Source organism: Erithacus rubecula (assembly GCF_903797595.1).
Source record: "Erithacus rubecula genome assembly, chromosome: 2".
In the NCBI taxonomy this organism is placed as follows: domain Eukaryota; kingdom Metazoa; phylum Chordata; class Aves; order Passeriformes; family Muscicapidae; genus Erithacus; species Erithacus rubecula.
Window position 1 is genome coordinate 101813654 of NC_136685.1, and position 22574 is coordinate 101836227.

General features: G+C 55.0%; 3 protein-coding genes across 4 annotated transcripts; 1 reads left to right on the plus strand and 2 right to left on the minus strand.

Moving 5' to 3' along the window:
- The first annotated feature begins 233 nt into the window (after positions 1-233).
- PEX6 (peroxisomal biogenesis factor 6) lies at positions 234-14325 on the plus strand. The gene is given in 25 exon segments (XM_079297674.1): positions 234-596; positions 599-667; positions 670-800; positions 802-840; positions 842-923; positions 926-972; positions 974-991; positions 993-1097; positions 1100-1132; positions 1209-1369; positions 2030-2113; positions 2799-2901; positions 3067-3203; positions 3281-3392; positions 5943-6151; positions 6305-6497; positions 6860-6936; positions 7031-7163; positions 9515-9720; positions 9820-9881; positions 10315-10423; positions 11132-11248; positions 11724-11801; positions 13264-13403; positions 13718-14325. Coding segments are annotated over 25 exon segments (2913 nt in total). The 5' UTR covers positions 234-265; the 3' UTR covers positions 13855-14325.
- Positions 14326-15606: 1281 nt separating this feature from the next.
- GNMT (glycine N-methyltransferase) lies at positions 15607-17812 on the minus strand. 2 transcript variants are annotated; one of them, XM_079297677.1, is made up of 6 exons: positions 17527-17812; positions 17299-17426; positions 16895-17008; positions 16269-16411; positions 16006-16127; positions 15607-15912 (listed from the first exon to the last, which is right to left on the minus strand). In XM_079297677.1, the coding sequence occupies exons 1-6, from the start codon at positions 17730-17732 to the stop codon at positions 15741-15743; spliced, it is 885 nt and encodes a 294-aa protein (XP_079153803.1). In that variant the 5' UTR covers positions 17733-17812; the 3' UTR covers positions 15607-15740. The 2 variants fall into 2 exon arrangements, with proteins under 2 accessions (XP_079153803.1, XP_079153802.1); XM_079297676.1 differs by having other exon boundaries at positions 16269-16423; positions 17527-17801.
- Positions 17813-18108: 296 nt separating this feature from the next.
- On the minus strand, positions 18109-21695 carry CNPY3 (canopy FGF signaling regulator 3). The gene is made up of 6 exons (XM_079297678.1): positions 21553-21695; positions 19758-19881; positions 19526-19622; positions 19029-19151; positions 18726-18843; positions 18109-18591 (listed from the first exon to the last, which is right to left on the minus strand). Exons 1-6 carry the CDS (start codon positions 21689-21691, stop codon positions 18386-18388), a joined length of 807 nt encoding a protein of 268 aa, XP_079153804.1. The 5' UTR covers positions 21692-21695; the 3' UTR covers positions 18109-18385.
- Positions 21696-22574: the final 879 nt, after the last annotated feature.

Below are 22574 nucleotides of genomic sequence, written 5' to 3' on the forward strand. Positions count from 1 at the left end.
CCACCGTTTTGCGACATTCCCCTCCGTCCCACCTCCCGCAGTCTCCGGCTGCACATCGCTGCAGCCTGGCGAGGACGGGGCCGGTCTCACCGAGTGTCACTGCGGCCAGCACGGCTCGGAACAAGCGCCAGAGCACCGGCCCGCCTTCCCTTCCCTCCCCAACCCGCTCCGAGGCCGCTCATGCGCCGCCGCTCTGGGCCTCGGCAGGCGCGGCGCGCACCGCGCTCCGCCCCAGCCGTCCCACTCGCAGAGCCGCCGGAGCGATATGGCGGTGGCTGTGCTGCGGCCGCTGGACGCGGCCCCGGCCGAGCTGTCTCCGGCCACGGCGCTGCTGCTGGCGCCGGCGGGGCTGTGCGCGGCGCTGCGCGGGCGGGGCGGAGCGCTGGTGCTGGCGGTGCGGCCGGCGGGGCGCGGCGGGGCACAGCCGGTGCTGCTGAGCGCTGTGGCGCTGGAGGCGGGCGGGCGGCGCGGCGCGGAGCTGTGGCTGCGCGGGGCGCTGCTGCGGCGGCTGGGGCTGGCGGCCGGCCGCAAGGTGGCCGTGTGGCCCGTGCGGCGCCCGCCGGCGCTCGCCTGGGTGCTGCTGGGGGCGGCGGGGCGGGCGGGAGGCTGGCGGGCGGCGCGGTGCTGGCGCGGCGGGGCGAGGCGCTACCGGGGCCGGGCCCCGGGCCGGCCCGCTGGTGCTGGAGACGCGCCCGGCACTCCAGGGGTTGCTGGGCAGCGGGACGCGCACCGCCGTGGCGCCCCCTCCGCCCGCCCCGCCGGGCACCACCCGCCGTCGCCCCCCGCCCTCCGCCGCGCCGCACCCTCGTCTCCCGCTTCGCCGCCGCCGCCGGCCCGAGGCCTGCCGGCGGTGCGCGGTGGGGCGAGCGGCGGTGGCGGCGGGGCGGAGGTGTGGGTGAGCCGGCGCGGGCTGCTGGCGCTTGGCTGTTCCAGGGCGAGTGGGTGCGGGTGGGCGCCGAGGGGGCGACCCGAGGAGCACCTGGCGGCGCTGCTTGGCGCGGCCGCCACCCTGGGAGTACCCGCGGGCCCGCCCGCCGCGGCACTGGCCGAACGGCACAGCATTGCTGGCCCCGGCCCTGGCCTTCAACCTGGGCTGCGGACCCCGCCGCCTGCTGCGCAGCTCCGCCTGCAGGTGAGTCGGGCCCGGGCACGCCGGGGAGCGGGCCGGCGGCAGCCGCGGCTCACGGTGCGCCCCGTCCGCTCCGCAGAGGTACGAAGGACCGGCGCCGTGGATGGGAAGGGGCAGCCGGTCCGTGCTGTCGGTGCCCCCGTTCGCCAGGGAGCTGCACCTGGAGATCGTCTGCTCGCCGGCCTACAGAACACGGGGAAGCTACAACAGCGTGCTGTACAGGCACTTCGAAACACCGCGGTGAGCTGTGCGGGTGGGTTCGGGAGATGCACCAAGTGGTGGTGCTGCACACTGGGGATGTGCACAGTGACACCCCAGTGCAGGGGCTGTGTGATTTTAGAATATCCCCTTGCAGTGTCCTGTCACAAGTTGTCCTTCAGAAATTATCCTCAGGTGTCCTGCCTCATGATCCACCACCCAGTGCTGAGGGCTCACAACTGCTGCCCACTAACCTCTGTTGTGGAACCCCAGTTTTGTAAATCTCTGTGAATCTCCCAGTTTTCAGCTAAGTCAAGTCTGGAAACTGGATGTGTTGTCATCTTCTCCTTTGACGCCTGTGTGCCCGAGCATCTTTCATATGGCTTCCAAGGCTATCTGTTGGGATTATTCCCAACTATTCCATGGATAGGTGGTGATTTTATCTGAATGAGACACTCTAATGATGTTCATCTTCTGTACCATTCCCAAAAGGCTCCCATTAGTAGTCTGGATACATCAGGTTCCATCCAGTGCGTGCTAAATCTTTCAGTGGCTGTTGATAGTTTTATTTACAGGCAAGGATTAAGTCAGTATGAATAGGTACGTTCTTTTCTGTAAAAACTCTTGTGATGCAGGTCAGGGAGGGCACACAACCAGAAGGATTTACTCTTTCACTGGTGGAACTCCCTGCATTTTTTGTAGACTGGTCCAGGAGGGAGACATCCTGTGTGTTCCAACATTTGGAAATGCTGAATTTATAGAACTAAATGCAGACAAGTTCCTAAGGTAGGTGCAAACAAGTTGTGGGTCTATTACTTTGTACCAGAAGAGCAGAGATACTTTTCCATTATTGACTTTCTTGAAATCAGACAGTTAATCCACTCTGATTTGTCCTTGGATTTTAGTGTTTTATCTGTCTCTTAATATACTGGTAAGAGGGAAATGTTTTTATTGGATTGTGGATGACTGAAGCTAAGAGGGAGGCCTCCATTAGTTCATTCAAATAGTCAGGAAGGAAAGAAAGGAAAAAAGAGGTAGAGCAACTGATGGGGATAAAGAGGGAAGAGGAAGGGGTGACCTGGAAGCAGTCAGAGTCATATAAAGAAAGCAAAGTGGGAGCTGGACTTCTCAGCTTGTGACAAACAACAAAATGTGAATATAAGTCCTAGGAGTTCAAGTTAGAAAAACTTTCTGTTTGGCCACCAGTTCTCCCTTTCTTGGTTTTGCTCATGTGGCTTTGGAAGAGTTGTGCTAAATGGGAGACGGAAGGTCCCCTTCATATCAGGATAAGGGTGCTCCCAGTGGCATTCTCACCATTCCCATTGGCTGATCCGTGTGCATACTGCACAAGAGGACAAGAGTAGCTCTGCTTAGCTGTGCTTTTCAGCTGTCTTTTTGTTGACATTTATATTGCTCCTTCCTTCAAGATCTCGGCTCAGCAGTTTAGAGTGCTTGTTTATTTTTTCCTGAGGTGGCCAGAGCTTTATTTCAAGGTGAAGAAGATTGTGGGCATGGTGGAAGACGAGCAGTCCAAGGGTTACCTGGTGGACACCCAGAACACGTCTCTCTATCTGGTGAGATGCCGGTGGAGAGCAGAGAGAGGAGATCTGAGGCTGAGCTTGCACTGCGGGTGGCAAATGTACCTGTGGAGGCTTGTGCCTCCTGCCATTGGAAAATGGAAAATGACATTTCAGGGTGGCACCTTTCTTTACTTGTGTGGTGTTTTTCCTTTCTCGTAGGTGGGTTCCACAAACAGCACTGTCCCATCTGCCCCAGCCTATAACAGCAACGAGTTCTGGAGCAGTTTGTCTCCCGCGGGACTTCTCGACGTCGTGAAGCAGCTCTGCGATGCTCTTCGGCCTCACCTTAACCTCCAGTGAGTTGGAATTCCTTGGAGCGAGCCCTGGAAGAGGTGGGGCTGTGGGCACAGGGGAACCTCCCTGTCTGTTGCAGGGCCAACGCGCTGAGCGGCGTGGGCAACGTTCTCCTCTCGGGGCCGAGTGGCAGCGGGAAGCTGGTGGCTGTCAGAGCTGTGTGCTGTTGCCTCAACCTCCACCTCTTCAAGGTAGTTCCTCCTCTGGCCAGTGGATTGGTAGATTTACAACAGGCAGAGAGCTACAGACATAGCTTTTAAAGTCATCCCGGCCAACAGCCTTGCTATAGCCATGACATGAGCCCATCCAGGAGCTGCTTCCATGTGCACATGCAGACAAGTGAGACACAAATGATGCTGAGATCTTCTTTAGCTGGGTGGGAAAAGAAGATCAGTCCATGGTTTCATGCTAGCACATATACCAGACCTGGCTCAAAATCTCTTGGCGTGTACAGCTGCCCTATAACTGTGTTCACATTCACCACCACCCCCCTGCCAAGAGCAGTGAAGTGGCAGGTGAAATTCACTGGAGCTGGTTTTATGTGGAATATGATATAATTCAAGCTGTCTTTATTAAGAATTTGTTTTTATGTCAATGGCTCCATGAAAACTTGTGCTCTGCTCTCTATATATGTAAAAAGTCAGATCACATTTTAGGAAACAAACTTGAGAGTGGGTGCTGTTGCTGTGCAAAATCCATGTCTTGACACAGATTGAATATCGTGGTCTCTCCATCAGAAGAGCATAACACTAAGCTGGGAAAATTCAGAGAAGAACACTCATAAGGTCAGGGATCTAGACCAGTTTCTGTGTGGGGAAAAGCTGAATACGTTCTTGAGCTTGAAAAATAAAGAATTTTGGGAGATACAAGTTTTCACAAGATCTTGTTGAAGGAGATGTTTCACAAGAGCTTGAGTGGTTAGCAGAGCATGGAAGGTGTTTACTTTTCTCTGCCAGCATGAGGCCTGTGACTTTCAGGTGAAGCTAGTGGGAGCAGGCAAGCTAAAGGAGATACTTCTCTGTGTAGGTGAGAATTTTTGGATGAGAAATCTATTACGAAACTATATCTGACTGGAAAAAGCCCTTTTGATGGAAATGGTAGCTGCCTGGATGGCCAAAATGAACCCAGAAAGGTTCTGGGAACCAACAGAGTGTTCACTGACTTGTCAAAATTGCTCTTTTCCCCCAGCATACCTCTTTTATTCACTCTGACAGTCCTGGATTATCGCACAAATGCTTTCATTTCCTTGAATCTCTAGAGAGATATTTGCAAAAGTGAGAGGAAGTCATGTGGTGACTTTTCTAGGAGACTTTCTGAAATTCTGAAAGGACATGGAAGAAGAAGATAAATGTAAAGAATAGGGCTGGAAGATTCTTTTTGTGGAAGGAAATAGTGGATTTGATCCTTTTTTTTTTGGTGGATATTTTTAGAGTAAACTCTTTTCCTGTTTTTTTCTCTCCAAGTAAAGCTGTAACATGGGGTCAGTGGAGCAGGTAGATAATGCCATGGCCTGCTGCTGTGCAGCTCATCTGGACATGATAATTTGTGGTGCTGAGCTGTGACTTTTCTGCAGATATGCCACAGCTCTTGCGATCCAGTGAGAGTTGCAGGAATTTCACAGGACCTTAAAATCCCTGTTTAGGATGTGCTTGGAAGCATGCTGTCACTATCATGGCCTGTCAAGTGCCCTCAGGTTCTAGTGGGGTGTATGTGCAAGGCTACAGCTCTGGTTTCAGCCTTGTGTGTTGCTTTTAAAGACTAACACACTTACTATTGGAGGCAGAGATACTTTCTGTCCATCTTATTCTCCTACCCCAGCTTTTACTCTTTCCTACTTTTCTCACTGCCATTCCACCTGCTCTTCCCTTTTTCTGACTGTTGTTTCTGCCATCCCAGCAGGAAACAGTGATTATTCTCTGCTCTAATCTCCGCCACTTGATGATAAACAATTTTTTGTCCTTTCTCTCTGCCTTTCAGTACTTCCATACAGATAGTGCTGCCATTAGGCCTGCCACAATCCTAACTCCTGGATTTTTTTCTGTAGTACATGGAGCACAGGAGTTCCTCTCCTCTGTGTCCCTGTCCTTACCCTTCAGGGAGCTGTTCTTCCTGCTTCAGGCTGCCTTTTCTGAGGATGAAACTCAGGGAATCCCAGAGATGGTTTGGGTCTCCTGGGAAGCCTTGCAGCACCAGGAGGCAGCACTACCTGCTCCCAGGCTGCTGTTCAAGGCTCACCAGTCACCTCTTCCCTTGGATGACTTCAAGTGTTTGCTTTGTAAACAGTGTCTGGGCCTCTGCCACCTATAGTTTCCCCCTAAACACGCGTCACCTTTACCTTCCTCCTGCACTTTGAGCCTGTCTGGCACTGGTTGAGCAGTTTCCTGGGTTGCCTCCTCTACTTACTGCACTGTTCTGCAAGGTACTTTGTTCTCCCTGTCTTCCACAGCTCTCACCTCCATTCCAGCTTAGGCTGCTTAGGTGTGATGTCCACTGTATGGATTTCTCTGGTCCCTTTGCCTCACCTTTTTCAGATAAGACCTTCCTGCCTACCTCACCTCTTGCAGAGAAACAAGAAACAGCCATTTATCCATGCCAAGGATCCTGAATGTGCCTGTTTCTGGGAAGTACTGACCTTGATCTCCTCTGAGCTTTGAATTGCCTTTGGAAAGCTTTGTGGAATGTTGTCCTAGCCCCCCCGCAGCTGTCCATGTTGCAACTGTGTTGTGTGGTGTGTTTGGCAGGTTGATTGCGTCAGTTTGTGCAGTGACACCAGTGCAGCCACAGAGGAGAAAGTGCAGGTGGCCTTCAGCCAGGCCCAGCAGTACCAGCCCTGTGTGCTCCTGCTGAAAGACATCGAGGTGCTTGGCAGAGACAGAGATGGGCTTGGGGAGGATGCCAGGGTCATTGCTACTCTGAGGCAGCTGCTCCTGGAGAGGAAACCAGCACTGAGGTATGGACACTGCATGTTGCTGTGGGCATCCAAGGTAATTGTTTGCTTCTGCCAATGGCCTAGCCATGGGAAATTGAGTTGGCATATATCATGGCAATGTAAGAGGGTACTTCCACAGAGCTGAGACCATGCACTGTCCCTTTGCCTCCACAGCCACCCCATCCTAGTGATTGGCACTACCTGCAAGCCCCAGAATGTTCCCACAGATGTGCAGACTGCTTTCCTTCACGAGGTGAAGATCAAAGCCCCTTCAGAGGAGCAGAGGAGGTTGATGCTGAGCATGCTGACTTCCAGCCTGCCTCTGGGCAAAGAAGTGAGCTTGTCCAAGCTGGCCCACAGGACTGCTGTGAGTAAAAACCACAGCAGCATGTGGAGATGGGCAGGCTGGGAGTGCTGGGCCAGTCTCCCCTAGCTGGCCTTGCTGCAAGGGGGTATTTCCCACAGCTCAAACAACTTCTTCAGTGGTTAAGCCTAGTGCTCAGACATCAGCTTTTAAGTATTTTTAAATAGCTTTTAGATTTCTAGTGCCTACAGACTCCATGCCTTTTGCAGAGGTATTGGCTGATGATAATAAAAAAAATGAAGCTAGAGCCTTTAACCAGAGGCTCAAGGAACAGCTCTGCAAGGAATTTTTCTCTATACTTTTTATAGTCTAGGTGTAGCTGTGGTGAAGGACTGAACTGATGCCTATTATTTCCACATTCACAGGGATTTGTGCTGGGAGATTTCTGTGCCTTGTTGTCCCACAGCAGCCGGGCTGCTTGCACCCGCATCCAGGCATTGAGGTAGCACAGGCAACAAGGCAGGGGGTAGGGAGGGCAGGGGCTGCAGCCAGCAGTGGGGCAGAGCCTGACTCCTTTCCCTTTCTTTCCTCACCAGTTTTCCAGGCGGACTGAGCGAGGAAGTGGAGAGGGATTTTTGCACTGCTGGGTTCCCGATGCTTGAGGAGGATTTTAGTGATGCACTGGACCAGCTGCATGATGCCCATTCACAGGCAGTGGGAGCCCCAAAGGTGGGATGCTGGAGCACAAGGAGAGGGGGAGACTCTGCAGATGCCTCTTTCAGGGCTGTGCTCTGACACATTGCTTCCTGCTCTGTCTTTCCATTTTTTCCCCCAGCTTTCAGTGGGAAACAGTCCCCTGGACTTTCCCCCATGAGTTTTGGAATTTGTTAGGGAAGCTCTTGGAGTGCTAATTGCTGACCAGTTAATTGACTGGTGTTTGGGGCTGCCAGCTGTGCAGCTCAGCCTCCTGGGGGGGCAAAGGCTGCCCTGCCTCACTGAGATCTCCTCAGCCACCTGGCCTGGGGGAACAGAGAGGCTGTGGCACAGGCTGGTGAGGGTTTCTCCACATGTTTGGTATGTCTTAGCCTTGATCCCTAGCCTTGGATGCTAATTGAGCTGGCATGGACTTTTCTGATAGACAGGCAGTTTGAAGAACTTGGGGTTTCTTCAAGGAAAGAGACATTGACAGTCTGAGAAAACCAGCAGTCAGCTTCTCAGAATGGGTGTGGTCTGCCTCTGGCAGCTCAGAAGCAGCATTTGGGGTGACTGGTTTGGCTGGGTAATGTGCTGTTAGGACCAAGCAAAGTGATCGGAACCTCTTTTCCGTGCCTATGAGTGCAAACAGCTCCATTCAGCACAGACAGGAAGCCTTGTCCTTGGAGCAGTTCCTCTGGCATCTTCCCCAGCTGCCCACTTAATAAATGAAGTGAGCTCTGTTTTATGGTGTTCGCCGAGTTTGCTGGAAGACAAATAACCATGGAGCATGCTCAGCAGTGACCTGTGTGAATGGGAGTTGATTTTGTTTGTATTTTACATTCCCTCATTGATTCCTTAGTAATTAGTTGTGGTCAGGAAGCCCATTAGCAGACCTGGATACCTCAATGTACATGACTTTCAAGTTCCCTGCTTGCACTTTCTGGTTAGTCACACATTTGTCTGCACTTACAGCCTGAGCCTTCTGGAGAGAGCTGATTCCAAACCTCCACTTGTTAACAGTGTCTGCACCATGTCTGAGACTTAAAATATGCTCCCCTGAAAACAACCTTTCTGCAGTTTTCCAGCTCCTGTGCTCATGTCTCTAGAGCTCTTTATAGCAAGGCAAGATGAGCAAAAGTGCAGAGGAGAGGGCAGCTCTTCCATTTATTGTCACTGCAGAGGGGCCTATGACCTTTTGCTTTAAAAGTTGTTGTTGGTTTTTTTGTTTGGTTTTTTTTTTTCTGAAAATCCTTATTTTGTTTGACCTGATTTTTGTGGTGGACAGCTAAGAAATAAAGTAAGATAATATCTCCAGTAGTGAAGGAAGGAGATGCAAATTGGCTGAGGGGGAAAGAATTTTGCCCTAAGCTAATTTTAAACTCCCTACTTGTGCTGGCACAAACATGCAGCGGGTGGGGGAAAGTGTGGGGCTGTGTTTTCTCTGCAGCTCTCAGGAGATCTGCTTTGACTGTCAGGAGGATGTCATGCAGACTGTGGCATTCCAGCTATTCGTAAAGCTGTGAGCAGAGCAGCAGTGTGCTCTGGGATAGTTCTGCTCAACACAAAGTAACCCAAGAGGCATTGGCTCACCCAACTCTGGTTTGGTAGCTTTTCTCTGTTCTGTGACCCCTCACATGTCTGCAGCTGGCTCCATCTCTATCTATTTCTTAAAAGTATACATGGACTTTCTTCTTGCATCTCTCCTTCCAAGAGCAGTGAATGTTCCATACACTGTCCTGCATGATGGCTGTCCTCACATCCTCCTTGCTATCACAGAGGTCCTAGCAGCCCAGGTTCTGTCCCTTGGCAAGGTGTGAAGCCCTTGCACAGTCTCACCCCTTTGGGGGACAAGGTGCCCTGCACACAAGTCACTCATAGTTGCAAGATCCAGATTTATTTCTCTTTTCTCTTTTCTCTTTTCTTTCTTTTCTTTCTTTTCTTTTCTCTTTCTTTTCTTTTCTTTTCTCTTTCTTTTCTTTTCCCTTTCCTTTCCCTTTCCTTTCCCTTTCCCTTTCCTTTCCCTTTCCCTTTCCTTTCCCTTTCCTTTCCCTTTCCTTTCCCTTTCTTTTCTTTTCCCTTTCCTTCCCTTCCCCTTCCCCTTCCCTCTTGCATCCCAAAGGCTGTCTGCAGCAAGACTCTCTCCCCTCAAAGCTGCAGGCAGCCCTGGCAGATACTTTCCCTGGGGTATTTTTGCTGACAGATGATACAAGGGGCAGTGGAGTGTTGGAGAAGTGAGTCTGTGAATGCAGCATGCTTGGGGACATGTTTTAGTTTGTTTTCTCCATTGAAAAGCTCAGAGTAGGGGAAACATGGATACTGGAGCTGCCAAGGCACACTTGGGGTTGAGGAATAAGTGCTGACAAGGATTCTCCCTCTCCTGGCAGATCCCTTCAGTGTCCTGGCAGGATATTGGTGGACTGCAGGAGGTGAAGAAGGAGATCCTGGACACTATCCAGCTGCCCCTGGAGCACCCAGAGCTGCTGTCACTGGGTCTGTGCCGCTCTGGTCTGCTGCTGTACGGGCCTCCAGGGACAGGGAAGACCTTGCTGGCAAAAGCTGTGGCAACAACGTGCACCATGACATTCCTTAGGTAAGAAATGGAGGTGGGGTGTGTGTTTAATGGGACTGTCTTCCTCCTGGCAGGAGATGGGTGTCCTCTAATTGACTTCCTCTTCTCCCTGCCCCACAGCGTGAAAGGGCCGGAGCTCATCAACATGTACGTTGGGCAAAGCGAGGAGAATGTGCGCAATGGTGAGGATGTGCATCCTGCTCCTGCACATGGGGAGATGGGGCTTTTCTGGAGTGCTGCAGGGAAGGAGGTAGTGCTTAAACCCCCCTTCCCAACTCCCACGCACAGCTCTCAGCAAGGGCTTGAACACTACTGTCTCCTACAGTCCGTTCCCTGCTCCCTGCAGCTTCCTCCTCCCACTCTTTCTGCTCCTGTTGCTCCTGTCCCTGTGTTCCTGATGAGATAGCAGCCCCTCAGAGACACAGCAGGGCCCATTGTGCTAGGTGCTGCCTGTCCCCAGTCTATTGAGCCACTCAGGAAGGAGCAGTTTGTGGTGGTTGTACAGTGGGTGTCTGGTTTCCATCCACAGCTCTTCCCTGCCAGGAATGTAGCAGGTCCTGTTGCTGCTGACTGCTCCTCCACATCTTTTTCACTTTTTGTGCTGTCTCCTCACAGTGTTTGCCAGAGCCAGGGCAGCTGCTCCCTGCATTATCTTCTTTGATGAACTAGATTCCCTGGCCCCCAGTCGTGGGCGAAGTGGAGATTCAGGGGGTGTCATGGACAGGTGAGTGAGCATCAGGTGTCCTTGGGAGAGCAGGATTCCTGCCTCAGCTGCAGGCAGTGCATGAGATTGCTCTGAAAGGCAGAATCCATTCTACCCCTCTTTCTCTGTTTTTACCCTCTCTGCTCCCTTAAGCTCTCAGCATGGCCTGTCTCTTCTTTCTGAGCATTAGTACTGCTGTTTGTATTGCCTCAGGTTCTCGATTGCCCAAGCTAGTTGTGCAAACATTTGGTTAAGACAGTCTCCTCCGTCTGCTTCTGTGGCTGCCAGGTGCACCCTTTGGCCTCTCCAAGGTCAGCCTTCACACCCCTGCTGTGCTGTCCTCCTATTAGCTGCTGCTTCCCTGTGGTGAGAAACCTTTCAGCTGCTTCTGTTAGAAGCAAAGTGTGTACAGTTTAGAGATGGCCAGAAACAGGATTATTTTCCCTAGGCCTCTTCTGCTAAGCTGGCAGTCCCCATCCAGTCTTCCTGTTCTGCAGGACTGTCTGGGGTTTGAATTACTATGCATTGAGCCCATGTGTTCGCTGGCTGTGCTAATGGAGAAGTCTGGATGGCTGTGTAAGGGCTCTTCAGGGAAGAAAAATGGGAGCTGAAGTCCAAGAAATGGACCTTCCACTGGCCTCACTTGTTCCTTTTACCATTGGTGGCTGAGGGAGACACTGGGTGACTTGCCAAGGCCTAGTTCAGAGTATCCTGTCTTGTTCCCTGCAGAGTTGTCTCGCAGCTCCTTGCAGAGCTTGATGGCCTTCATTCCAGCAGAAAGGTGTTTGTCATTGGAGCCACAAACAGACCTGACCTCTTGGACCCAGCTCTGCTACGGCCGGGCAGGTATGTCACATCCTACCCTGCCTCACTCCAGGGGGTTCCCCAGAGCTCCTCAGGCCCTGGTGAACAGGAATGTGTCCCCACCATGTTTCCTCTACAGAGATTGTTCCTGAAGGCCCCTGGCCCTGGCTCACAGGAAGCCAAGAGGGGGGTGGTGTCTATGCCTGTAGCAGCAGCATAAGACACCACAACTGTTGCCCCCACCACTTTGGTTACTGCCCCAGCAGCACAGCAGGGCAACGAGGGACCTGCTGTTGCACCAAACAATGGCAGGAATTGGTGCCCCCAGGGCCCTTTCTGCAAAGCTGTTCCCCAGGCAGTCCTCAAGCCTGACTCCTTAAGTTTGTCCTGGGGCAGCACTTTTTATTACCCTCAAACTGGACAGCAAAAGAAGCTGTCCTAGGGCTTCAGCTCCTGGTGCACTTGTGGCAAGTTGCTGTGGCCTGTTCCCAGCCTGTTCCCTTCTCTCTGCTGACAGGTTTGACAAGCTGGTCTATGTGGGCATCAGTGAGGACCGGGAGTCGCAGCTGCAGGTGCTGAGCGCCGTTACCAGGAAGTGAGTGACACTGTGCTCTTGCAGCACCCTCCCACCACCTCCCAGGAGGTCACAGCCCTCCTGGGGCTAATGCTTAGCACACTCCATCTTGGCTTCATGTCTGAGCCCTGGGGAGCAGCTGAGGTCACTGAACCACAGCCAGCAGGTAGAGCAGGAGGACAGAGCAATTTCCAGAAGCTGAGCTGGAACTGGTTTTTCTACATGGTGGGTGAAGCTCAGCCTGCCTGTTCAAGTGGAGGGGTTGGTAGAGTTTTCCAGCCACTGTGCCATTATGTTCTTCTTAAGGAGCTCAGCCAGATCCTAATGGTGTAGTGAGACTGCAGTGCAGCTGCAGGACAGGAAGTTCCCATTTGATTCCTGCAAGAGTTCCTCTGCCATTTGCCAATCCAAGTGTGAAGGCAGCTCTGTTCAGCTCATTTCCACTCTTCCTGTGGTGCTCAGGGTTGTTCAGGCTGTGATCTGTGCGTTCTTCCCAATCACTGGTTGTGTGGGATCACTGAGCAGCAGGGTTTGGCTGTTTTTCCAGCTGCTCTGCTCCTGAGAGCATCTCTGAAGGGAGAAAAGCCCTAAAATTCAGGTGCAGAGGTACCACCCATCACAGCTGAGTGAGTTGCTGTGACTGCCTCTGCGGGGACTCTGTCTTGGATAGCTGTGATCACCACTGCATGTGTTAATTAGGAGAGGTGAGCATGGGCTGGCTGCAGGCAGCTTGTCACACCCTATGTCTCGGCCACCATGCCTTCCAGCAGCTGCTGGTCATGCTAAAGGAGGCTCACTGTCAGCAGCATGGCTCTGATGGGATGGTTTGGTGTTACAGTGGTTTTCTACTCTGTCATTAAACATGTCCTCATCCAGCCCTGGCTGTAGGTTGTTCTCAGGCATGTGGAGTACTTAAATTATCTAGGTGAGAAGTCAAACACCAATAGCATAAACAGATTGTGTTCTAGAGAGTTCATCCAGTACCATGGCTCCAAGACTGCATCCTTTCTACTTCTTAGCCTGGAACCAGAGAAGCCCAGAGAAGTTGTGGTGCCCCATTCCTGGAAGTGTTCAAGGCCAGGCTGGATGAGACTTGCATCCCTGTCTACTGGAAGGTCTCCCTGCCTATGGCAGGGGAGTTGGAACTGCATGGTCTTTAAGATCCCTTCCAACCCTGGCCATGCTGTGCTGTGGTGCTGTGATTCAAAGTTTCCTTTGATAGTGCTTAACAGGAGAAAGGACCTTGCTGCAGGGATGTTTCAAAAAGAGGTGACTGTTGAAAAAATCAGTAAAGCAAACTCATTGCTTTTTTTTTTTTTTTTTTTTTTTTTTTTTTTTTTTTTTTTTTTTAATGCAGAACACATTCTGGACGTGGCTAAACATGGGTACTCTGCTTGTTTCTTTCCAGTCACACTGGCTACCACAGATCTCCTGGTCTGTTCTTTTCCTTGGCTTTTACACCTGTGTTTTTCTCTCTTGGCAGGTTTAAACTGGATCCTTCCGTGAATCTCACCACCATCCTAGAAAAATGCCCAGCTCAGCTGACAGGAGCAGATATCTATGCTCTGTGTTCAGATGCCATGATGTGTGCTGTCAAACGCAAGGTGGAGTGGATTGAGGAAGGTAGGAGCCCTGCCCTTACCTGTCCCAGTTGTTGGAGCAGCCCAGCACAGGGACAGAGAGGAGAGTTAACACTGCTAGTAGCTGGGCTGTGTGAGAAGATCCTCAGCAGCTTTGGTACCACAGTGCTGGGCTCTGGGCTACTGCCCGCCAGGCAGTTTCTGCAGATATGATCATATCCATCTCCAGTGCTTGGCCCTGGGAGGAAGGAGAGAGACACAGCTTTTCCTCGCAGTCTTTGATGGCTGGAGAGTGAGCTTTTGGATCTTGCCAGCTGCCCCTGTTCTCAGCCCTTTCATGAAATTTCTCTCATGCAGGGCTGGATACTGAGAAGTCTGCTCTGATCCTGACCATGGAAGACTTTCTGCAGGCTGCTGCCAGGTTGCAGCCATCAGTCTCTGAGCAGGAGCTGCTCAGGTACAGACTCATCCAGCAGAAGTTCGCGGCCTCCTAATGCTCAGCTCAGCAGAGCTGAGGCTGGAGAACAGGAAGAAACAGGCACCTGCTTGCTCTTCTCTGTTGCCTCCTGGGCCCCTCTTCTTTTGAGCTTGGGTGGAAATAGTGTCAGTGCAGTTTCCCAAGGCAAGTGGTGGTGGAAGTGCCACTCTGCTCACCCAGAAGGGTTCTGTAAGGGTCCCTCACATGTTAGTGGTAGGTTGTGGATGCCAGGAACACAACAGGGTGACTTCTCGTGGGGCACAAAGCCTGGGGCAGTGTAGCAGTGTCTCCATGGCTACCAGGCCATTCACTGATGGAAGAGCAAAGCTCAAACTGCACCTGATTTGGCAGCAAGTGCAGGGCTGGAGACAGCTGCTTGTTGGGCTGTCAGCCCCCAGTGAGAGGTGCTGGCCAGAGGGCATAGGGCACTGCTGCTCCAGCTGGCCTGGACTTGACAGTCTCTGAATAAATACAGTTTTTTTTATCACTAGGTGTTCACTGCCTGACCTCAAGTTGTTGCTTCTGATGGTGGCTGTAGGCTCAGGAAGGTCCCTGCAAATTCTTGGGTGGGGTGGGTGGTGCAGAGAAATCATTGTCCTGCAGGTAGAGGTGGGAGCACACCAATGGACTAGACTGAGGCCACTCTCATCCTGCCAGAATGGCTGGAGCCCGTGGTGAATGAGGAAAGCCTGAGGGGGAGGTGTTTGCTTGGCTTTGATGTCAGCTCCTTGTGCAGAAGGAGCCCAGTTCTTGCTGGAGGCACTGGGTGATGGGACATGAGACTATGGGAGTGAGTGGCAGCAAAGAAATTCCCATTGGATAAGAGGAAAAACTTGTCACAGGGAGCTTCAGCCTTGGAAATACTCAAACCTTGTCTGGAGCAGCCTGGAGCTGCCCCGTCTGCACTGATTTGTGCTGAGCACCATTTATGGTCCTGTCTCACTTCCCTCCGCAGTGTCACGCAGCTGCTGGATTGCATATCCCCTGCCCAGCCTTTTCCAAGGGTGCCGGACAAATGGCACGTGAGCTGTGTTTGGCAGCTGCTGTGGCCAGGTGCCTGCAACTGCCCTCAGCCTTTGTGCAGCCCAAGGGGTTGCTGGTGCCAGGTTTTGCTCCACCTGCTGTAGGCACTAAGCCTGCTGACAGTTGGATCCCTGGGCCAAGCGTGGCTGTGAGGGCCTGCTCCCCTTGGAGCTCCTCTGCTAAGGGCTGGTTCCACAGGAGCTTCTGGCATTCCATGTGTGAGTACCCAGCTGGTGTGTGCCTGGAGCCCTGTGGCTCTGGTGCCTGAGCATGTTCAGGCAGGGCTATCCGTGACCGCACTGCTCCATGCTGCTGGATCTAGGCACCACATCTTCCCCCGGGTGGAAAGGAGGGAGCTGCACCCATAGCGGAAGCACTGAGACACAACTCGTACTCTGGGAGCTCCAGTGCGGGGGTGGGTACCCCTATATGGGGCTGAGTAGTGTCAAGAAAAAGAGCACCTGTTTGGGAGGTGCACATGAAAAAACAGGTTCCAGCACACTCCTGGGAGCGGTGCTGCAGGGACTCAGCTAGGATGTGCAACCACCTGGGAGCCAGCTCATGGCTCCTTCCCTGCAAGGGGGCCCCACACTGCTGGCATGCTCACACCTGCAGCTGGGCACTGGGTGGGAAGCTGCGCCTGCACCCATTCTGTACCACCCCCACTTCACAGAGTCCTGAGGAGGCTGTGGCCATCCCCCTTGCCCCTTACCCTGCCCATACAGGGACACACGGACCATAATCACAGGTAGCTCTTATAAGTGTTCTTAATTAAGGGGAGGGGTCTCCCATGTGGCTCTCAGCCATGTCCCCACCCCCTGTTTGGACCCACAGCTGCTTGGATCTCTCAGCCACCACAGTCCCATCTCTGTAGGCTCCTCAGCCTGTCTTCTTCACAACGTGGATGAAGTAGCAGGGCACGTGGGCCTGCCCTGGTGTGTAGGGCTGGAAGTCACCCAGGACAGTGTGCTGGCACTTTCCCTGGAATGCACCTTTCAGCAGAGCTGTGAAGGCCTCCAGCCGGTGCGGGTAGTAGGAGAGCCGAAACTTGCTGCAAGGAGGCAGTGATGGTGAGGCAGAGGCACAGTGGGCCACAGTGCCAGCCACCCCCCATGCCAGGAGCCACCTCTGCAGCTCTTCTCACCTCAGCTCTGGGTCTGCCCCCGCCTCAGTGGGGGGCACCTGCACCGTGTAGTCCAGGGTCACCATGTGTGCCTTGTTGTTTACCAGCAGCACTGAGGTGGTGATGTCCTTGGTCAAGTCACTCTAGGAGATCACAGGAGGACATCTTTCCTACAGGGACTCAGTGGCCCCCAGCCTGGGCACAGTCCTGCTGCCTGACCCCCTTGGGGCCATGGGGCTGGGGTAAAGGGCTCTGGGATGGGGCAGGGCCTGCCAGCCACTGACCTGGTAGTAGATGTTCTTGCCAGCTGGTGCGCAGCCTGTAGCCAGGATGTGATCGTAGTTGCGGTGGTCAATGACCAGGACACCCCCAGGCCGCACCATGCTGGCAATGTTCCTCAGGGCCAGCTTGTGGTCACTCTGGTCCCCTGGAGAGGAAACTATGGCATCCCCAAGCACTGGCACAGCCCATATGCCCTCATCTTACCCATACACATGCAGATACCTGCCCCTATCACCTACCTCCAGATCTCAGCTTGGAGAACCCACTGCCCATCCAAGGCATGAGCTCAGGCATGTTCTCAGCCTCACTGGGGCAGAGCATGCCATGTAGGAAACCCACCACCCGACTTTGTGGCACAAGTCTGGGTGTGCCTCCAACCTTGTCAGAGCTGTGACATTGATGCACAAACCTCCACCATGACGATGGAACCCAGTGGGCACACTCATGTCACAGACTGAGGCAATGGGGCCTCAGCTCTCCTCCCTGGAGCAGCACCATGAAACAGCAGCTGCACTGTGTGTAATCCCATCCCACTAATGCCATGAGTTAGGACACGATCTCAGCTTGCTGGAAGACACTATGCACACAGGCATAGGTGCTCCCCCTCCTCTCCCTTGCCCCAACTCACCTTTGAAGTCAGGCAGGTGCGCAAAGGAGTTCCCGAGGCAGATGACTGCATCAAACCCATCCCCTGGCTTCTCCAGGTCCTTCTCCAGTGTGAGCCAGTTGGCCTCCTCGATGACTGCAGCACATGGAAATGGATAAGGACACCCATTAGCCTCCCTTGCCTGCTAGACACCATCCCAGCATCACTCAGCCCTTCCCAGGCCCTTCTGGGTGCTGGCTCTGGCCTCTGACCAGCAGCCAGACAGGCAAGGACTACGGCTTGTATTGGCCGAGCAGCTGGCAGGTCCCCGCAGCAAGGCAACCTGGCCGGAGGAGTGGCCTGAGCACTGCGAGGGGCCATAGGCAGTGCGCTGGGGAGGAGTGTCAGTGTCTGCAGGCCCCTCCCGGCCCCCACAGCCCCCGCACCCCATCGGTCGAAGGGGTCCTCCTTGCGCCGCTCCCAGCGCTCCTTCAGCGCGTACTTGAGCATCTTGTCGCTGGCATCGACACTGGTCACCTGGAAGCCCTCCTCGAGCAGCATGATGGAGTCCACCCTGGGGACATGGCTGTCAGAGGGGCCGGGGACAGCGAGGCCCCGGGTAGGCTCGGGCAGGGGAAGGGACACCTGGGAGGCGGGCGGGAGCAGGATCTCACCCGGTGCCGCAGGCCACGTCGAGGACGGAGCGGCAGCGGTGCTGGCGGAGCAGCGCCAGGAGCCAGCTGCGGTACTCGTCCGTGCGGCCACGCGTGTCCCCGATGTACAGCTGCCACACGCGGGCCGCCCGCCCGTCCGCGTACTGGTCCGGCAGCCCCTCCGCCGCGACTCCCAACGACCGCGTCCGGTACACGCTGTCCACCATCCCGCCGCCGCCGCCGACCGGGACCCGCACACCGGCACCGCCGCGGCCCCTCAGCCTCGCTGCGCCGCGGCCCCGCCCTGCCCCCGAGCCAATCCCCGCCGAGCCCGCCCCCGCGACCCCGCCAATCGCCTCTCGCGCCGCGTCCCTCACGCCCCACACAGGCCCCGCCCCCTGACAGTGGCCTCACCCATCAGCACCGCCCGGCGGCGCTCGCCCCGCGCCCCCTCACGGCCCCGACCTTTGCCTCGGCGGGGTCAGGGCCCGGCCCGGCCCGCGGGACTCGCCCGCCCCTCGCCGGCCTCACGGGCCGCGGATCCGCAGCAGCGGCGCTGATGCCGCACCCAGCAGGAGCAGGGCCGGCAGTGGCGGCGGCGACTCTGGGGAAAACGTCTTTATTTACAGTCCCGCCGGCGTGCGAGGAACCGGCGACGGGGCAGCACTCGCGGTCTCCCGGAGCTGGACCAACGGCAGGGATGCGGCAGGGCTGGGTCCGCGGCTCTGTGACAGCTAATCACGGCCTGGCACCCAGGCTGGCAAGGCGGGGCCAGGCGCTCCGGTCTCCCCTGGCTCGCAAGTCCCTTTTCCTTTGGTAGCCCTAGGCACGATGGGGTGAAACCCCGGACTGGGCGGCCCCGGGGGCAGGGGCTGCTTGCCTACAGCTCATCAGCTGGGCTGTGGGTGAGCGGAGCCTGCTCCTGGACCCCCTCCAGGGCCTCCCCTGTGTCCGGAAGGCTGGCAGCTCCCTCGCGCTCATGCTTATGGCTCTTTTTCTTCTTCTTCCCACTCTTTTTTTTGCTCTGCTTCTCCCCTACACTTGCCAAATCACCCTTCTTGCCAGTCCACTTCTCTGCCAGGCAGCCTAGGGAAAAGAGGAGAAGACAGGAGCAGAGGGGGCTCTGATGGAGAAGCAGGGCACCCCAGGTTTATCAAGGCTGCCCTGCCCTCCTGAACATCCCATGATTATTTCAGCCCCTGGCAGCAGCCAGGACTTACTTGTGTCCTTTCCTTTTAGCACGTGGTTAGCACAGAGAAACTGGGAGAGATCCTCCATCTGGTGGTGCCTGTACCAATCTTCGATCACATCTTCATATTCCTCTACCAGCACATCGCACTAGGCCAGAAAGGAGTGCCCAGCTCCAGACAAGTGCTGGTGTGGCAGGACTAGGGCCAGACTTCCGCCACAGGTCCTGCCAACATCCTGCTCCCAGCAGCGCACCCTTGGATTCTCTCCCCGCCTCCACTCCAGCCTGCAAGGCCAGAGCAGCCACTGAGGACCAATCCCACGGGGCAGGGTACCTGCTTTTTGAGGTCAGCCACCTCGGCGGAGGTCTCATTCCACAGCTCGTAGGGGATGTCCATCACCACCTTGACACCCTTGTGCACCAGATTGTGCAGGGTCTCGAAGGTCTCTGACATGCCCTGTGAGGGAGGGAGCAGCACTGCTGGGTGAGGCCATGCTCCTCCTGGAGAACTCCCACCCTCTCCTCTCAGTGTCAGCCACACGACTCTGCCCAGCTTTGCAGGAACACAGTAAGACCCATACCCGAGGCCTCAGCGTTACCGGGGGAAGTTCAAGTGGCAGTGGGTCCCCCTCTGCAAACCAAACTGGTCCCAAACCCAAGAGGAAGACAGCCCCTGCACTCCACATCTGACTTTGGGGACAGCATGACCTCACATGCTAGGCACTAGCAGTGGATCCAGAGGATGGGAAGAATGAACCTGGTTTGTCACTCTGACAGTGAAGGGATGGGTGAGGCACATTTGGGAGCAGGAACTGGAGGAACGGCTCTCACCTTTGCGAATCTGTTACTGCCACTCCTCTCCTTGTGCAGGTTATAATCCAGCAGCCGCTTGCAGATGTTCTCTGTCACCTCAATTAACCGGATGTCCCTGCATGGAAAGGAGGAAGGGCTCAGGCTTGGCATGGGCTCTCAGCACCAGCCAGGGCACAGGGCAATCTTCCCAAAGCCTCTGGCTCTGGAGGCAGTGACAGCAGCAGGAGAATCCCATCCCACTCCCACTTACGACTGTGTGTACTTGACAGCAGAGCCCTTCCCATCCAGGAAGCCGTACTTAGTGTCGATCACCTCCTTGGTCTTGCCGGTCTCCTCAAAGGCGGATTTCAGCTCCACAGCTACGTACTTGCACACTGTGGGAAGGAGAGAGCACAAGCAGTTCAGGGGGTGTCACTGCTCTGACAGGCAGTGTTACAGAGCACCTGGGACAGCAGCAAGAACCAGCCCCAGGAACTGGGCACACCACAGCTACTCTGAGCACAAAACACATCTTGGCCATTTAAAGAAATAACCAGGAATGGCTCAGCTGCTTCCATTGGAGAACACTTGAAGCAGGAGCACCAAAACCAATGCTTCAGTGTAAACCAGCTGCTGCGGTGCAGCTGTGAAATCACAAGGCTCAGTTATGCCTGCAGCTTCCACTGCAAAAAAACTCCACCTCCCTGCCATAAGCTGCTCTCTTCCTTTCGGAAGAACACAGTCTTTTCGCAGTGGAAGTCCCAGTGTAGCTCAGAGCTTCTCGTTGTGATGACATCATGTCCCACCTGGTACTGGTTTTGTGCTCTCAGTGCTCTGGTGACACTGGGGCTGTGCTGGGGACTGAGCAGCTGGCAGGCCTGGGTGACCTGACAAGGTGCTGGCCACAAGCTCCAACAACAGAACCTGGAGCTCTGCCTGCAGCAGAGACCGTATCATCAACAGATTTAGAACACAGCACATGATTGTTTTATAAAACTAAAAAAAAAAAACAAAAAACAACCCAAAACTAAAAAAAAGAGCTTTATTTCTTCTGTAAAAAGAGCCCAACAGAGCTATAGAAAGAGACGGCAGAAATATCTCAGGGGTTTACAAATGGGAATGTGGAAGGATGGAAGCCAGGTGTGGTGTGGCCATTCCTCCCCCAAAAACAGGGTCTCGGGAAACTGAAGAAAGCTTTGTCCAGTGCTGTGGGGTCCTGGTTGTCAGGAGCCACTTCTTCTTTGAGCTCCACTCTCCCAGGCAATTATGTGAGTTGAGAGATGCCCCAGGCAGGAAAAGAGCAAGGTAGATTCTCCAGAGCTCCCATGCACACGTTGAGAAGCCCTGTGCCCACCTCCTGCACAATCTTTTCTCTGCTGGCACCAGGGGCTGAAAGTGACTGTGGCCATTCCTTCAGGTGGGACGATCGTTCCTTCCTGCAGACCCTTGGCCTCAAGGATGTCCCCCTCTATACCACACCTGCTGCAGTGTCCCCACACATGCCCAGAGTGCTCACTGCTGAGTCCAGTTATCCAGATGCTTCCTGCAGCTTTTGCTATGCACTGATACAGGTTCCAAGCCTGGGCAGGAACAGGAGCAGAGTGTGGTCAGTGCTTGCTCTGATGCTTCTCTGAGGTTACGCTGATGCCACAGCAGAACTCGGACATCAACATCTCCAGAGCGGCTTTCCCGGTAGGGAAAGCTTTGTAAAGAACTCCCTATTTTTTTTTATTTTCTCTTTGCTGTCCAGCTCCACATACGCCTGCACAGCAAAGATAGAGGAAACTGCAGAAGGCAGCAAATGCCCGTCATGACCTACCCTGGACTGCTTGTGAACCAAAGGGATACTCAGGAAGCATCATAGAGACCGAACTGTAAGCAGCACACGCGGCCAGTCCCAGCTACGAACTGGCAGGCGAACGAGTGACTGCCAGGAACAGCGGTGCCCCCGGGCAGGAGGCGGGCAGAGGGGCAGCCCACGGGGGCGCAGCCCCGCACCAGCAACCAGCGGCCCGAACAGACAGCGGGCGGCGGCCGATCGCCCTGGTCCCCGAGGCCCCACTTACCCTCGCACTTGCTGGGCAGTCGCACCCAGTCCGAGTCGTCGCCCCGCGCCAGCGCCGCCGCCATCACCAGCATCAGCGCCCCCGCCGCCATGACTCCGTTTCCGGGGCGCGCTCCCGCCCCACCCCGCCCGGTTACCATGGCGACCCCTCCGCGCAGGCCAATGGCGAAGGCGCGCGTGACCCGCGTGACCAATCCTCGCCTGCCGCCACCAGCCAATCACAGCGGCGCGCGGCCCCGTAGCACTGCCCCTGGGCGGTCCCGACGAGCACCCACGTTGGAAGTGCGCGCACGTGGCCGCGGCCGCCCCTGGGGTGCCCACACAACCCTCCGGAGTTCCTCCCTGCTTCTGAAGTTATGGAGAGTTTACTTCCCGAGGTACCTTGGGGCCTTTTCCCTACCTCTGCATAATTTGGGGTCTCTTCCTATCCTCCAGGTAATTCCTGGAGGGATGTGGGGCCTGGCCACCCACTTAGACCTGTTAGTCCCTCTTCCTTGTCCACCCAAAGATTCCCATCCTGTACCTTCCCCAAACAACTAGGTCTCCTCCCTCTTCCATTCTCTTCAGTCTCCAGAATATTTCCAGTGACTTTCAAACCCGTACACCAAACCAGGGGGGCTTACCCTTTGGACATGGGCAGTTGCGCATAGCTCAGCTCTGGGCGAGGAGGATGGAGGTGAGGACAGCATCAGAGAGCAAGACCTTCAGCAACACCACACGGACAGCCATAAGCAGGGCTGCCAAGGCAGGGGCTGGTGACACTGCAATAGAAGGGTGAGGTGATGCCTGCCACAGACACCCCACTGCCCCATGTCCTCTCCAGGCCTGCCATGGGGCAATGCTTGGGCAGACTTGGGATCCCAGAGACACCTCTTGTCACCCGCACACTGTCCCTGAGAGTAGGCTGGCTCTGACCCAGTTTCCCTATTCCTCCCACCAAGGTGAAGCTTCCCTCCCTCTTCCCCAGTCCCACAACACTGTGGGAAAACCCGTTCCAATCACCACCTAGCCCCAGCCAAGCCA

What these genes read in the sequence shown, in the direction of transcription:
- GNMT (XM_079297676.1), bottom strand. Translation starts at nt 17,732, where the DNA reads ATGGTGGACAGCGTGTACCGGACGCGGTCGTTGGGAGTCGCGGCGGAG. An exon ending in GGACCCCTTCGACCGATGGG is followed by an intron (nt 17,009 to 17,298) that starts GTGCGGGGGCTG and finishes CATGTGCTGCAG; the next exon opens with TCATCGAGGAGGCCAACTGG. An exon ending in GCAAGAACATCTACTACCAG is followed by an intron (nt 16,128 to 16,268) that starts GTCAGTGGCTGG and finishes GTGATCTCCTAG; the next exon opens with AGTGACTTGACCAAGGACAT.
- CNPY3 (XM_079297678.1), bottom strand. Translation starts at nt 21,691, where the DNA reads ATGGTAACCGGGCGGGGTGGGGCGGGAGCGCGCCCCGGAAACGGAGTC. An exon ending in ACTGCCCAGCAAGTGCGAGG is followed by an intron (nt 19,882 to 21,552) that starts GTAAGTGGGGCC and finishes TCCTTCCCACAG; the next exon opens with TGTGCAAGTACGTAGCTGTG. An exon ending in TGGCTGACCTCAAAAAGCAG is followed by an intron (nt 18,844 to 19,028) that starts GTACCCTGCCCC and finishes TTTCTGGCCTAG; the next exon opens with TGCGATGTGCTGGTAGAGGA.